Genomic DNA, 18,032 nt, shown 5'->3' with positions numbered 1-18,032 from the left:
AAGTCTCAATCATCTCATCACACCTCCAGTAAGTATATCTAGCATATTTACCTTTCTCATTAGAGAAGAAGGCTTTAAATGAGTTGCAGCAAATATATTTACATTCAGCTTTACCAAACGACCATTTTATTAAATAGGAATACTTTTAATTAATAATATAGTGCGGAAGTGTAGTGTAAAGAGGAGAAAAATCAAAACTGTCGACAGAATCAAAAGGACCATCAAAAGCACGTAATTTATCTAAAACATCCAAAGAATTTTTTACACTCCAAAAATAGTTTATACCACTATATATGTTCATATATTTTAATAGTTTATGATAAGCTCTTTAATAGTAGTTAACGAACTTGTTAAAAGCACTGAAATATTAGTTGTAGAACACTTACTAGAGGCCGAGATGAACCGACATTTAAATGGTTTGTTGTGTAGTTTAGGTAGCAAATACATAGTAGGGACCTTCAAATGTTCAGAAGAAGCCTTAAGCTTTAATGTGGTTGTTATGTGTTTGTTTACAATATGACTCTCTGTGGAGCGGATGGACCTCAATGTAGATGAATTTAAAATTTGATTCTTAAGAACGTCCGTGTAGTATTTACGGCAGACTACAACCACATTGTTGGTTTAAAGCTTACTTTTACAAATTGTGACCTGGTTGAAGAGTTGTCTCATTGGAACTCACACCACATCTTCTTATACCTGTTCATTCATCAGATCGAAACAAAATATTGTTTATTTATAACTGTATTTGGGTTCTTGTATGTACAATACAACTACGAAATAAACGTGACTGCTTCTATAACTACATTTTATTAAACTAAACTATTTCTTGTATGTATAATACAACTACTAACTAAACTATTTCATAGATACTTAGATAATGACAGGTATGAAAGATAGAAAGACATATGATATAATTAATTGCCGTATTATTTACCATGTCAGAGTCTCTTCTGTAGGTGAAAACTGCGTAGTATTTATAATATGTTTATAGATTTATAATTGATAATATACAGATAAAATGTCAATACACTATACAAACCTCAAACAACATCTACAAACGAAGTTAAAGATACAAAAAGAATTGAGAATGGAAACGAAGAATGTGTCAAAGAGACACAAAACCGATTGTAGATCAGAAATTACTCCAACGGTTCTTCAACACAGCGAGAAAATCCCACCCAGGTGGCCGATTCAGCTGGTCTCTAATCAATAATTTTATACCACCCCAGCTAAAATGGACGTCCCAATAAAATCAAAAATACATAGATAAGCCAAAAATAAGAAATTCCTGACTTTGGACAGGATAAAAAATGTGCCGGGTGCAACATGTTTAGTGAGATCTTGAACCTACCCTGTACCTTTAGCTAATGTGGAATAAATAAACACACAGCAATACACACAGTTAAGATCAGTTTCAAAGATGTCTTCATTAGATGAAAATCAAGCACGATCCCTCCCGATAGGGGTTAAGTGTCATACCATAATAAAATGTATGAGAAAAATAAAACCCATTCATGGCAGCAACTGGTTTCAAATGTGTGTTTTTCTTTCCGATGAAAAGACCATATGAGTGAATAAATATTACAGTGGATTTATTTATTTTCGTAGGTACCAATTTTTGTGTCTAAGGGAAAACTTGCATGTTCGTATATATTTAATTTCGTGGTTTTGATGAAGACATACAAGCCTATAGAAAATTTGCCATTCGTTGAAAATTTTATTTCGTGGTTCACCTGTCACCACGAAAATTGGTATCCAACAAACATTAATGAATCCACAGTAATATCAAAATATGCCATCCTTAAGGATGTTGTCATGCTTGTCATGTTTTGGATTTTTTGTCAGATTTTCGGAATCCTCTGGTTTTATCCATTTGAATGCCTTGAAAAACTTTGTCCGGTGACCCCCATTTTTCTTTTTGTTAATCTTTTAGATGTATAATGATAAGCCATCTGTAAAAGTCTTCTAAAATTTGAATTATTTTTTAATAGTTTTACAGAACTTAAATTTGTCAATGATAAAGCTATGAAAAGTCAAGAGAGAATATTTTCCCGCCAAAATTTCAATGGCTTATATTTCGAAAACAAGCACGGTGACCCATATATATTTTTTTGCTTTTTGGATTCCTTTAACAATCCCCTATCAATATAAACTAGTGTTTTGGAAAGTTAATTACTTTGAAACTGACAAGCGAACTCCCTTAATGACCCGACTACAGTATCGTAACTATATCCCTTCTGCATACGTTTGTTTAAAAGTTTGGTTAGATTTTGAGATGGATGAAGACATGTTAGTGCTTTGTATAATAAATTACCATAAACAAAGGCAACAGTAGTATACCGTTGTTTGAAAGTGATAAATCGATTGAGAAAAAACAAATTCGGGTTACAAACTAAACTGAGGGAAACGCATCAAATATAAGAGGAAAACAATGAAACAACAGAAACACTAAAATGCAATAAAAAAAAAATACAATGCAACACACTCAGAAACGAACTATAAGATAACAATTGCCATTTTTCTGACTTGGTACAGGACATTTAAAAAAAAATGGTTTGTTGAAAAGTTGGGATGTGAAATACCTAAACGTATAGGATGTCTTCAAGTTGATTTATATTTACGAATGTTTTTATGTTAGTATTAGCGGTGATATTGTTTATGTGTTAAGTCAAATTGTAAGTCAAATTGGAAAGTGATGCTAAAATATTTTAGTGAGAATACATATTTTAATCAAAGTATATTACCATAAAAGATTGGGTGTGAACTACCCGAACGTACAAGATGTATGTATGTTGATTTATATTTTTGAATGATGTCCATGTACCGATGATAACATTTGGTAAAAGTTTTGACTAGTTTTTGATATCGAAACCCCCTGTTGACGTCAGACACGCGAATCAATGAATGTGTTTGTAGATGTTTTTGTGTTCTGTTAAATTGTTCCTTTTAAAATTGTTACATGATGATGACTGCTGTACCCATATTTTGACTATTTTATTTATTATGTCTGTTTAGTTCACGCATCAATTTAAATATAACGGAATTTGATGAGACTGTCATCAAAGTGAGATGTTTAGCGCTTTAAAACCAGGTTTAATCCATCATTTTCTACATTTGAAAATGCCTGTACCAAGTCAGGAATATGACAGTTCTTGTTCTTATCCGTTCGTTTTTGATGTGTTTTGTCATTTGATTTTGTCATGTGATTAGATTTTCCTATGGGTTCAGTATTTTTGTGATTTTACTTTTTACATACAACAGCGCATCCAATCAGTTGAGAAAAGTTAGCACCTTCCGATGTTGACATAGGAGCGTGACCATCTAAAACTGGATAAGTAACAACGGCAAATGAAAAATCATATAATTTTTCATAAATTTGTGTTTTACGCTTCTCGTTAACGACAAAGATATCAAAATCCAGGAAAGGGCAGTGTTAATTGTTCAATATTAACTTCATTTAAAGTAAGTTCGGCAGGCTAAATCTATTTAGTGTACAAACTGAAGTTGTCATTATTTAGAGCCAATACATCATCAAAAGATCTTAGAGTTATTAATGTTTTGCATCAGATGTTTTTTTTTCGATGGGTCTTTGCTGATTTGAGTTATAAATTGTAACTCATAACAATACAGAAAAGGGTCCGCAATACTGGTATACAGTAAGTACCAATTTGAATTCCAATAAATTGACGATATGCAGAATCTCCATAGCGAATAAATATTTTATCAAGTAAAAATGCAAGGATAATTATAGTTTCTAAGTAGGTCCAATTTACATATTAGTTATTTTGTTTGGTGTTTCTAAGAAATGACCTCAAAGAGTTTGAACATATGCATTCTGACTGTTTAAATGCCATAGCTTGAATATTATTATAGATAGAGATAAAATGTGACCAGCAATCATGTTCAGCAAAGTAAGATCCACAAATAAGTTAATAAGACCAAAACTGTTAATAGACCCGATAATGAGTTATTGCCATTTATAGTCATTTCTAAAACAATTTTTCAAAAACTTTTGTCATCTTTCACAAAAATATTTTCCAGTTAAATAATTGGGCAAAATAGAACGAAACTTGGCTACAATAACCATTAGGATATTGATTTTTAGAAATTTTCCCGGTGACCCCACCTGCTATCAAATATGGTGGACGTGGCTAAAAATAAAACCTACGTGGTAAAATGCAAGTTTTGTCCATCATTCTGATAACCGTTATAAATGAAGGAAAACTGAATAGGTATGTTGAGATCTATCAACTGTCCATACATGTCAATTTCCTGTAGGAGTTATTGCCTTTTTTTTAGAATTACAAATTTATCTCTTTTTTTTAATTTTGCCTATATCTTTAATTATAATACACAGAGAAACTTTAAATTGCAAAAATTATCAGCAAAAGAAGTTTTACAATTAAGTTAACATTGTCGAACTAAAGTCTTATAATTGAAATCGTCAGTTGACTAGAGTTATTGCCTGTTAAGGACGATTAATACACTTTTTGGCGTTTAGCTCTTATAACCAAAATCTTTAACTTGATAGAAAGAATCTACAATTAAGGCAAATGGCGGAAATTGTCCGATGACTCCTTATTGGAGTTAATGTTCTTCAATGACGATTATAACCATTTGATTTTGCTTTGCCCTTATCATATAATGATAAAAAATATGAAACTTTTAAGATAGATTGAAACTTAGATAATCAAAACCTACTAAAAAATTAAATGTTGTCGATGCTTTAAGTAGATTGTTACTTTTATCCCAGTTAGATAAGGAGCTTTTTTTACCCTAAACATAAGATAAAAAAGGGAGATTTTTGTCATTATTTCTATTATCGTCTACAGTGTCCTTTATTGAATATGCATATAAACCAAGGTGAACGACACAGGCTCTATAGAGCCTCTTATTATTATTTTTTGAATTATGCATTTTTTTCATGTTGATCCAGTGGTTATAACCCCCTTTTCAAAATGGGTTGATTCGGACATAAGTGTCAAATGTTCGGACTCCTTGGTGTTTTTTCATACGATACAAGGTAAAACATTTGCCCATTACACCTATCTATCTTTTAACATTAGACGTAATAGCTCATAAAACGTCATTTGACAATATTAAGCAGATTCTTGATTTTCTTTTACCCAAATAATACCAATGCAAATACAAGGTAAAAGTCAGAGACAGCCTTTTCTCGCCATATTTTATAAATCAAATATCGCAAAAAGGAGCTCCATGACGTATCAATATGATTAGCTTATTTTGATCCTTATCTAATACTCTTCCAGGTGAAAGTATCAATTTTGAATTCTTGATTTATGCAATTTTACCTTAAATCACCTAAGTACATCCATAAGATCAGAAGGCATACGAATATAGTCCCTAGTGTTGACAGTGGGTTACTTGCCAATATTTTTCATACCCCTTCCAAATTTATTTCTCCATGTTTGATGCTTCAAATTGGAAGTAGGAGGGTGAAATTACACTGTAAAAAAACTTGGGTCCAGAATTTTAAAGGAAAGTAGTGATTTGGTCCAGCTGAAAAAGGTTATAAATTAGCACTTAGAAAGCTGTCAAAAGATTTCAAGACGCCCTAAACATAAAATTGTCCATATTTTGAGTTAGAGGCGATGAAGTTTTCTATAATTTTGATATAATTTGTCCCAAAAGTAGTACAACACACTGTAAAAATTTCATTGAGAAAGCGAAGGTGGGATTCTTTTAATTTTCATTTATGTTCTAAAAGAAATGCACTACGAATTAATTGTGGTCTCGTACCTTATGTTTGGTAAATTGTGGTCTCGGACCTTATGTTTGGTAAATTGTGGTCTCGTACCTTATGTTTGGTAAATTGTGGTCTCGGACCTTATGTTTGGTAAATTGTGATCTCCGACCTAATGTTTGGTAAATTGTGTTTTGTAGTTTATATTGAACAAATGTATTTATATAAAAAGAGTATACACATAATACATCCTGTTGGTTCAAAATTGTTTATTTGTTTGATGATAGTTGTACTAGGGTCTTGTTGGGTTTTTTTTCAGAATATAGAAATGCGGGACCTTCCATTCAGACCATCAGTTGCGATTAATTCCTGATATAACGTGAATGTTAAGTCATTGGTTGCATGCAGGACTTTAAACATATGTGACATAAAGACCGCCATAAAAACCTTAGTTAATTGTAAAACGCAGAAAAAAATCTTTAAAATAATAATAACACCAAAAAAGTTCGAACAAGTATTATTTTAAAAAGTCAACAAAGATCAATTCGATAAAGTAACATAACTGAAATGGAAAAAAAAAGAAAGTTAAACGACAGTCCACTGCACAAGTTTTATAAATCTTCTTAGAGTTCTTGATTCTCGAACAGTAACTTATATTATCTACAAGAACAATATACAGAAGTATAGTTTATATTAGAAGTTACCATTAAGTACCAGTATTACAATGTTTGTAGAAGAGAAGATGTAGATCATTATCTAATGCAATGTTTTATTTTGTGTTTACTGTTTTAATTAACTTCTTTGTCGGAAATACAATTCAAAGACAGCTTGATTCCATCTACTGGTTACCAGCCCGTTATGACCATTATCTGTTTATTGATTCTGACATCTACATGATCTGAATGCTTAACAGTTTATTATTGAATCCGAAAGCCTAAATCAAACGTTTTATTGTTCATTATGAGACGAAGAATATTTTTCTCAGATTTCGTTATAAGAGAGAGAACAAGCCTATTGTTGCCTTTGAATCTTTGTAAACTCGTTTGGGAAGCGGTTGTGTGCTCTTTTTTGTGCTAATGCTGTTGACATACTGTCTCTTCTTATCTATGTTGTGTGTGTGCAGACATTTATATCATATATATATATATATATATATATACTACTAACAGTTTATTGTTGAATCAGAACGTATAAATCAGCGTTTCGTCGTTCATTTAAAAGATAAAAACAATTCTGAATAAAGGAATATAAGTGTTCAGTTAACAGTCAGATAACCGGTTATTTCACTTGAAACATATGTTAAGTTTAATCATTCAGAAAAAAAATCATGGTTTCAGAATTTAACGCATGCTGGGTAATATTTTCAAAATCGTACATTTAAACGTAGTGATTGGTTCAAAGCGGCATATACAGTGGAAATTTAACCAATCCCGAGACGTTTTTTTTTTTATTTTTTGGGGGGTTACTAACAATCAATTTACTCATAGTCCTGAGGATTCTGGAACGCCCAAATAGAGAATAGGACTACAATCTCCATTATATGTTGTTGTTCTTCGATTAATGAACTTCCAATGGTATATTTATAATGTGTGTAATTACCTACCTGCATCCGCACGTTGGACATCCATGTCTATCTTTCAAAGGGCCCCCACCATGGTAACAGTGTCTTGTCAGACACATAATCCTAGGACATGGATAAGCTGAAATATAAAGATAATTGATGGAAAGACACATAATCCTAGGACATGAATAAGCTGAAATATATTAAAGATAATTGATGGACAGACACACAATCCTAGGACATGGATAAGCTGAAATATAAAGATAATTGATGGACAGACACATAATCCTATGACATGGATAAGCTGAAATATAAAGATAATTGATGGACACATAATACTAGGACATGGGTAAGCTGAAATATAAAGATAATTGATGGACAGACACATAATCCTAGGACATGGATAAGCTGAAATATAAAAATAATTGATGGACAGACACATAATCCTAGGACATAGATAAGCTGAAATATTAAGATAATTGATGGACAGACAATAGAAGAACCGCCATCATCGGCAATGAGATACGTTTTCATATTCCTTATCCATGTGTACGTGAGTAGTGAACACAACAAAGGGAACATGCAGATGAGGGTCAGGATGGTGTCCACAGAATGGAGAATAATTGCCAAAAAAATAATTGATAGAGAAAAAGAAGGAAAAAGTATAAAGATTAAAGAATAATTAGGTGCAAAAGAATAAACAATAACGGTTGAAAATAAAAGAATTAAGTAATAAAATATTGAAAACAGTAATGAACTATGTATCAAATACAAGGGGAAAATCATGTTTACGAGAATTTTACAGAATACTAGTAAGCGTTGTTTTTTAGAAATAAAGAAAAAACTGCCTCAAATATTTAATGATAAATTACCAACCCCAAAACCTGGGAACAGTATACCTAATATATGTTCCTGCCCAAACCAAGGCCCTCCAAGATGTGCCTTTTCAATATTCCAATCAAAAGAAGCCCCAAATTGTAAAATGCCCAAATTCCAACATGCCAACCAACAATACACATCCTATCGACTGATTGATTAATGGTTGTTTAAAATACGACAAGCGGCACATGTGAAGTAAGGATTGCTTATCCTTCCGGAGCACCTGAGGTCACAACCGCTTTTTGGTGGGATTCGTGTTCAGTTGCTCCGTCTTTAGTTTTTTATGCTTTGTTTAGTGTACTGTTGTGTGTCGCGAATAACAATTTTAAAATCGTTGTTTTTTATGCTTCATGTTTGTTTGTCTTGTACACATGATAAATTCGCCGTTTCAGAATCTAATGAATTCTGGGTAATATTTTCAAAAGCGCACACCAAAATCGTTTGTGATTAGCTAACAGTGTTCTAAACAATTGTAATTCAACCAACAACATGACGTAATTTGCGTTTTGGGATACGAACAATGAAATTACCCATAATCATTTAATTTCTGAAATTGCCAATTCTGTTTCAACTTACGTATTGGTCTAGGTTTCGGTTTACAGCGGCATGTTTCGCAACCACGGCTATCTACGATATTTCCGTACGGACATGATATAAAACACACTCCCGGTCCGCACGCCGGAGGATATATCAACGGTCCATGCTTTGGATAAATACACTTCCTATTACATCCAAAAGTGCAACATTTCTTTCCTCCACTGCAGTCGTAGTCAGTATCACAACTATGACTTAGCTTAGCGGGACATTCTATATTTGACTTAGAACTTTTTGGACATTTGCCAACCTCAGTTTGAAATGCTGAAAAAATATCAAATAACTACATAAAGCCTGCAAATACATTCTCAAAGAATCTGTCTTTAAGTCGTTAATACATTTGATTTATTATATAAATGTTGTCTGCGCTTTTCTCTTTCGTTTTATTTAAGTGCACTCGTGGTTTCATTTAACATCCTGCATTTCGGTAGTACTTTTTATGATTTTTTTTGTTTTTGATCAAAAAAAAAAAAAGAGAATGACTCAGTATTTGAAATTTTCGTTTATTGGATTTTAATAAATAAAAAAAAAATTGTGCTGACTTGAGTTATCATTGATATAATCATAATTATAAATTAACTGTTAGCAAAAGTTTGAATTTTTGAAAACTAGGGCTTTTCTACCTCAGGAATATATTACCTTAGCTGTATTTGGCAAAAGTTTTAGGAATTTTTGGTCCTCAATGCTCTTCAACTTCGTACTCTATTTGGCCTTTTAAACATTTTTTTGATTCGAGCGTCACTGATGAGTCTTTTGTAGACGAAACGCGCGTCTGGCGTAATTATAAAATTTGAATCCTGGTATCTATGATGAGTTTATTTATTAACTTTCACAAGCACCAAACTTTCCGACCTTGATAGACCTTGGTTTCACAGCGTGTAAAAACATATCATTGAAAGTTCATCATCCTGTTATCGTAATCAACAAACGATTCCAGGAAATGTTGTACGATCTTCCATTGTCCGTTATTGTTCAATGGGTGTTCTTCGTGACTTGTGGTTAATATAGACCCTCGTTCAATCACACATTTTCCTATATTCGAAAATAAGCTCTCCTTTATGAAATTTCAATTTAATTTTAAAACGCGTGTTGAAAATTGTTTAATGCATTAATACAGATTATAAGATTTCAAATATTTGCTTTTGAGGGCCCTCATGGGGTTTTTGATTATGTGATTACTTGGCCGTTTTTTTAATGATTATTTGATTATTAAGCCAAATATTTCATGATTATTTGATTACCTAGGACTGTATTTTTAGTTTATGATTATTTGATTACTAAAGATAAGCAAATATTTAATGATTATGTGATTATATTGGCAAAAAAATGGTGATTATGTGATTACTAGGACCCCCCCATGAGGGGCCTCATACTTTATTTTTTATCTTTTTTTGTTTCAAACATTGTACATCAGTATCAGATATAATGTTGTACTAACGTTTTGGCTTACAGCGACATGTTTATCTAATACATTCCCATACATACACCCAATCTTACAAACAGGTCCACAACTTATAGGTCCTATAATCGCTATAAAATTTGACATGTAAAAGTAAGATGACCATATATATAAATATATATATGAAAAACAAAGCCAAATGAAGCAAGCAAAAATGCACAAGAAATCTTTAAAGAGTAGAATTGAATCAATTTAGAAAAGAAGCGACGCAAGGAGAAAAACAAGTACACAAAGAAAAAACACGATTTCACAATAACAGAAAAAAATATTTAAAGCCTATTTCTTCATTTTTTTTGTTTACTTCGCACCTCTCTAAATGATCAAGCAAATAAGCAGAAAAAGGTTTGCATGAAGCTTATTTTTTAACAAAATATCATTTATCATGAAATTGTAATTTCATCATCTGATACAAGATTACATGCCACTGTATTCAGTTAAACCGCCCTTTTTTGTTTGACAATGTGTGCTTTCGAATGGGGATAAATGGTTAGACACCCCTTTTTTATATGACTTGCATGTGTTGTAACCCCGTCCCCCTCCCTTTAAAAAAATTTCTGGATCTGCGCCTGGTATTTTGAAGCTAGTTCACACAAAAAAAAAAAAGAGTGGTTATTTGAGATTCTTAACAATACAAGTCACTTGACATGATAAAAAGCATTATAATATTTACTGCTTTAATCTTCGTTTAGATAAATAGTAAACTCTCAGAGATATTTTTTAACAGTCACAAGTGGTCCGAGAACACAATTAATTCGTAGTGCATTTCTTTTAGAACATAAATGAAAATAAAAAAAATCCCACCTGCGCTTTCCCAATGAAACTTTTACAGTGTGTTGTACTACTTTTGGGACAAATTATATCAAAATTATAGAAAACTTCATCGCCTCTAACTCAAAATATGGACAATTTTGTGTTTAGGGTGTCTTGAAATCTTTTGACAGCTTCCGAAGTGCTAATTTTTAACCTTTTTCAGCTGGACCAAATCACTACTTTCCTGTAAAATTCTGGACCCAAATTTTTTTACAGTGTAATTTCACCCCCCTACTTACAATTTGAGGCATTAAACTCGGAGAAATAAATTTGGAAGGGGTATAAAAATTATTGGCAAGTAACCCACTGTTAACACTAGGGACTATATTAAGGGACGACAATTGTGGTCTCGGACCAAGTACTACATCTATGAATATCATGTGTGTATCTGTGTATACTTAGATGAAGGTTTACAGTCACAAGTATTACATCTATGAATATCACATTTGTATCGATATCTATGTATACTTACGTGAAGGTTTACAGGCACAAGTATTGCATCTATGAATATCATATGTGTATCTGTGTTAGTCCGAGATTACTCTGATGTCCAACGGCTGTTTTGCCAGAGTAATCTCGGACTAATCTGTGTATACTTACGTGAAGATTTACAGGAACAAGTATTGCATCTATGAATATCATATATGTGTATCTGTGTATACTTACGTGAAGGTTTACAGGCACAAGTATTGCATCTATGAATATCATATGTGTATCTGTGTATACTTACGTGAAGGTTTACAGTCACAAGTATTGCGTCTATGAATATCATATGTGCATCTGTGTATACTTACATGAAGGTTAACAGTCACTATTAAGTATTACTATGAATTTCAAATGTATTTAAATATATACGTAAGTGAAGGTTTACAGTCTCAAGTATTACATCTATGAATATCATATGTGTATCTGTGTAAACTTACGTAAAGGTTTACATTCACAAGTATTACATCCATAAATATCATATGTGTATCTCTAGATATAGGGAGGTGTGGTATGAGTGCCAATGAGACAACTCTCCATCCAAGTAACAATTTATAAAAGTAAACCATTAGAGGTCAAGGTCCGGCCTTCAACACGGAGCCTTGGTGTTTCTGAATATACTTACGTGACGGTTTAAAGTCACAAGTATTGCATCCATGAATTTCATATGTGTATCTGATTATACTTTCGTGAAGGTTTACAGTCACAAGTACTATAGCAAAAAATATCATGTACTATGTATCTGTATATATACTTATGTGGAAGCTAACAGACACAAGTATTACATACAGGAGTATCATGTGTGTATCTGTGTATTCTTACATATGAGTTAACAGTCACAAGTTTAACATCTATGAATATGTTGTACTATGTATCCGTGTATTCTTACGAAGAGGTTGACAAGTATTACATTCATAAATATGATGCAAGTACATGTTTATACTTACGTGAAGGTTTACAGTCACAAGTATTACATCCATGAATATCATATATGTATATGTGTATACTTTCATGGAGGTTGACAGTCACAAGTATTACATCTATAAATAGCATGTATGTATATGTTTATACTTACGTGAAGGTTTACAGTCACAAGTGGTACATCCATGAATATCATGTGTGTTTCTGTGTAGGCTTACGTGAAGTTTTACAGTCACAAGTATTACATCCATGAATATCATGTGTGTTTCTGTGTTTGCTTACGTGAAGTTTTACAGTCACAAGTATTACATCCATGAAAAGCATGTGTGAATCCGTGTATGCATACGTGAAGATTTACACTCACAAGTATAATAATAATTCATATCATGTGTGTGTGTGTATTCTTACGTGCAGGTTTACATTCACAAGTATTACAGCTATGTATACCATGTGTGTATCTGTGTATACTCTCATGAACGTTTTCAGTCACAAGTATTACATGTGTGTACCCATATATACTTACGTGTATGTTTACAGTCACAAGTATTACAGCCATGAATATCATGGGTGTATCCCCGTGGACAATCCTCACTACATTTAACTTCGGGGCAGACATAATCTGTTGGTGGTCTTATTACTGAAATCATTAATTGGATAAATATATGTGCTTAGATCAAGTTACAAAATTAAAGTAAATGAAAACAAATGTTTTAAATTAAATTAAGTTTTTCGTGATTCTATCACTGTTTTTCAAAGTTAACAGAAACCCAATGACAAGAAGCTACATGTATTACTAAAATAATATTTTTGAAAGGATTAATAGAAGTGAGAAACTGATGCCCCGCAATCTCCTCGTCCACATAGATCATAGGTACTTGAGAATAGGACAATTATTTTCAACCCTCCACTTTTTTTTCTAAAATCCGTTTTGTTATTTATTTGTTTTTTTACATTTCTGTTGTTTTTGCGTATTTCTGTGAGATATTAACACAAATATAATAGAATATTTTCACTTTATATTATCAATTCAAAGTTTACTATCCACGGCTGTTACTGATAATATATATCTATATCAGGGGGGGAGGGGGCAAAATAATTGTCCTTTTCACCTAGTTCCTATCATCAGTAATAAATGACGTGTGTTGACCAAAAAATATACGTTTCAATAAATTTAGGAATACCATTTCCATCAATCGCCCGCTGAGTCAAGTCGGATATGCTGCAATAGATTTGCTATTCATGTAAACGAAATACATTTATGAATAAAAAACCTTTTGTTGATCAAGGTGTGTTATTTTATTTTTTAAACAAAGAAAAAACAATAAATATAGATTGTTTACTAAATGAAATATCACTTACTCGTTTTCGATGACACTGACTGAAATGTAAACATGATAAATGAATTACGCACTGTGACTTTGAGATGAAGAACAGCAATACAGTTCCTTAGCTTTGTGTGTGTTTTGTCGCTGTGCTTGTACACCGTACTAACTCCATACGTAGGCATATACTATAGGTAAACTAAACTTTTGTTTATAGATATAGGAAGATGTGGTGTGAGTGCCAATGAGACAACTCTCCATCCAAATAACAATTTTTTTAAAAAGTAAACCATTATGTATACTTACATATGTCAAGTTACGTTTTCAATCAATCAATCAATACAAAAACTCAAGTGTCCTGTAATAGCCTATGATCTTGAATACATGTGTCAATGAAACAACAACCCGACAACAGAGAAGAGAACATCCAAATGCCATCGTTTTTAACGCTTCGAGAAAATCCCGCACCCGGAAACAGGTAAAAGATGGTCCATAATCAATTAAATATTTGTATAGTGTCCTGTATTTGTCATCTTTTATCCCAAAAATCAATATAGAGTTATCGAACTTAGTTGTCTAGATGTGAACTTAGATTCCGTGTTGAAGGTCTTATACTGTTACTTGAAGTTGAAGAGCAGCAATACATATAGAAATATGCAAGTCATAAAAAAATAAAATCTTTACATGATTGGTCCCTAATTCTTACTATCGGTTAAATGGACAGATATAATAAGCTATTGTAATATCAGTATCAACAAAGAACATATTCTTATTCGATAAAAAGTTATAAAAATTGATACGCTTAAAAAGTAAGAGTCCGGCTCGAAAAAAATGAATATGTTTTCAGTTTTAGTAAATGTAAATAATTATGTGAACCAATGATGTTAACAAAGTAAATAAAACGTGTCATTTTAAAATACATGTATTTACCTCAATGTTTAGCGACAATAGTAAACTGCATATAATAATCCGTAACATGTTTACAGGTATAATACTTTGCATTCTATGTCTAAACTTTTTATAACAGGTAGATTTATTAAAACAAGCATGAACGTCATTCTACGCGTCAAATGAAACGACAAAGATGAAACTAAGGCCAACACAATTACATTTTGGTTTTTCTAACACTTATACTAAATTTTGACGCAGACAGTTTTTAAATATTTTCATGAATGACCATTAATTAACGAAGACTATTCAATATCTTACAAGTTTTCAAAATACGAATTAAAAGCACAGGCACTTGTCTCAGGGAAAAAAATCTGAGACAAGTGTCTATGTTATATTAAGGTTGATAGGGAGACAAGTGTCTATGTTATATTAAGGTTGATAGGGAGACAAGTGTCTATGTTATATTAAGGTTGATAGGGAGACAAGTGTCTATGTTATATTAAGGTTGATAGGGAGACAAGTGTCTATGTTATATTAAGGTTGATAGGGAGACAAGTGTCTATGTTATATTAAGGTTGATAGGGAGACAAGTGTCTATGTTATATTAAGGTTGATAGGGAGACAAGTGCCTGTCATGTTATATTAAGGTTGATAGGGAGACAAGTGCCTGTGTTCAAAAGCCTGCAATCTATAAATTAGACAGAATTTGTTTTTCTAATATAAAATTGAGAATGGAAATGGGGAATGTGTCAAAGAGACAACAACCCGACCATAGAGCAGACAACAGAAGAAGGTCACCAACAGGTCTCCAATGCAGCGAGAAATTCCCGCACCCGGAGGCGTCCTTCAACTGACCCTTAAATAAATATATATACTAGTTCAGTGATAATGAACGCCATACTAAACAAACCTTCTCCCTTTTTCTGAAACAATAGCATAACATCACAACATAGAAAACATGTTTATGAGATCTCAACTCTCCCCCTCTACCTCTAGCCAATGTAGCCAATGAAGAAAAGTAAACGCATAATAATACGCACATTAAAATTCAGTTCAAGAAAAGTCCGAGTCTGATGTCAGAAGATGTAACTAAGAAAATAAAACAAAAAATGACAATAATACATAAATAACAATAGACTACTGGATGTTAACTGACATGCCAGCTCCAGACTTCAATTAAACTAATTGAAAGATTATGTCTTCATCATATGAATATCAGGCACAATCCTGCCCTTTAGGGGTTAAGTATCATACCATCATAACATATATGATAAGAACATAACCCGTGTCATGCCAACAACTGGTTTTTAAAATAAATGTGCTTAGTTCCGATGCAAAGACCCTATAAGTGAATCAATATTAACGCCAAAATATGCAATCTTTATTGACCTGACAACAGTATCGTAACTATATCCCTTCTTAATAAGACTATTTAATAAGTGGTGCACAGTTAGTCCCCATTGGAATTCCGATAACCTGACAATATACGGAATCTCCAAAGCGAATTCAAGGCTAGATATAGTATCAAAGCATTTCCAATTGACATAGTTTTTTTTGTTTATTGCTATTAAAAAATGACCTAAAAGAGTTTGAACATATATATTCAGATTCTGACTTTTTTAAATGCCCATTTAATTAGGTGTGTAAATTTTTACTTAATGAGAATGTGAGGCAATGTGGTATTTAGGGTAGAAAAATCAAAACTTTGAACAGATCCAAAATCACCAATATAAGACAGATTTCGGTGGGGAAGAGTAGACGGTCGATTCAGGATGCATCACCCTAAGGGAGCTACATATATATATATTTATATATATAAAGTGCCTAGAAAATCAACCCAACGATGTTAGAGTAGATTTGATTCGTTATAATGGATGAGGTACAATAAAGGTCCACAGCATTATTTGTCATCTGAGTCGACTTAAAATTTTTAATGGAAAAGAAAATCGCGTCCAAAATCCAAATCTAAATGGCCTACACAAGTTTCCAACATCCTGTTACGTTGTCATTCATGTATGAATAATGAATACATTAAAACAAGAACAAAAACAACTTAAATATTTTTTAAAACATTTACAGCTTTTTGTTGTGTATCAGTCAATTAAATAGCTTAGACAGTCACGTGATATGCAAAGAACCCTAACCAAAAAAAAAATTAACAGTGGTGGATCCAATGGTGATATACTTGGGGTTGAAACACCCCTTTTTGACGATCGATGTTTTTAAATGAGACCATATATGGGTAGACCCGATGCAAAGACCCTATAAGTGAATCAATATTAACGCCAAAATATGCAATCTTTATTGACCTGACAACAGTATCGTAACTATATCCCTTCTTAATAAGACTATTTAATAAGTGGTGCACAGTTAGTCCCCATTGGAATTCCGATAACCTGACAATATACGGAATCTCCAAAGCGAATTCAAGGCTAGATATAGTATCAAAGCATTTCCAATTGACATAGTTTTTTTTGTTTATTGCTATTAAAAAATGACCTAAAAGAGTTTGAACATATATATTCAGATTCTGACTTTTTTAAATGCCCATTTAATTAGGTGTGTAAATTTTTACTTAATGAGAATGTGAGGCAATGTGGTATTTAGGGTAGAAAAATCAAAACTTTGAACAGATCCAAAATCACCAATATAAGACAGATTTCGGTGGGGAAGAGTAGACGGTCGATTCAGGATGCATCACCCTAAGGGAGCTACATATATATATATTTATATATATAAAGTGCCTAGAAAATCAACCCAACGATGTTAGAGTAGATTTGATTCGTTATAATGGATGAGGTACAATAAAGGTCCACAGCATTATTTGTCATCTGAGTCGACTTAAAATTTTTAATGGAAAAGAAAATCGCGTCCAAAATCCAAATCTAAATGGCCTACACAAGTTTCCAACATCCTGTTACGTTGTCATTCATGTATGAATAATGAATACATTAAAACAAGAACAAAAACAACTTAAATATTTTTTAAAACATTTACAGCTTTTTGTTGTGTATCAGTCAATTAAATAGCTTAGACAGTCACGTGATATGCAAAGAACCCTAACCAAAAAAAAAATTAACAGTGGTGGATCCAATGGTGATATACTTGGGGTTGAAACACCCCTTTTTGACGATCGATGTTTTTAAATGAGACCATATATGGGTAGACCCGATGCAAAGACCCTATAAGTGAATCAATATTAACGCCAAAATATGCAATCTTTATTGACCTGACAACAGTATCGTAACTATATCCCTTCTTAATAAGACTATTTAATAAGTGGTGCACAGTTAGTCCCCATTGGAATTCCGATAACCTGACAATATACGGAATCTCCAAAGCGAATTCAAGGCTAGATATAGTATCAAAGCATTTCCAATTGACATAGTTTTTTTTGTTTATTGCTAT

The 18,032-nt window shown here is 32.4% G+C and overlaps 1 protein-coding gene across 1 annotated transcript; it reads right to left on the bottom strand.

Annotated features, from left to right (window-relative positions):
* Window positions 1-6,206: 6,206 nt before the first annotated feature.
* On the bottom strand, window positions 6,207-14,777 carry LOC143051885 (uncharacterized). The gene is made up of 6 exons (XM_076224880.1): window positions 14,664-14,777; window positions 13,771-13,789; window positions 12,935-13,048; window positions 8,721-9,002; window positions 7,308-7,404; window positions 6,207-6,364 (listed from the first exon to the last, which is right to left on the bottom strand). Exons 1-6 carry the CDS (start codon window positions 14,733-14,735, stop codon window positions 6,361-6,363), a joined length of 588 nt encoding a protein of 195 aa, XP_076080995.1. The 5' UTR covers window positions 14,736-14,777; the 3' UTR covers window positions 6,207-6,360.
* Between the last annotated feature and the right edge of the window lie 3,255 nt (window positions 14,778-18,032).

Source organism: Mytilus galloprovincialis, chromosome 11 (assembly GCF_965363235.1).
Source record: "Mytilus galloprovincialis chromosome 11, xbMytGall1.hap1.1, whole genome shotgun sequence".
Lineage (NCBI taxonomy): Eukaryota > Metazoa > Mollusca > Bivalvia > Mytilida > Mytilidae > Mytilus > Mytilus galloprovincialis.
Note: the sequence above shows the minus strand (reverse complement) of the source record. Positions and strands in the feature narration are given on the sequence as shown.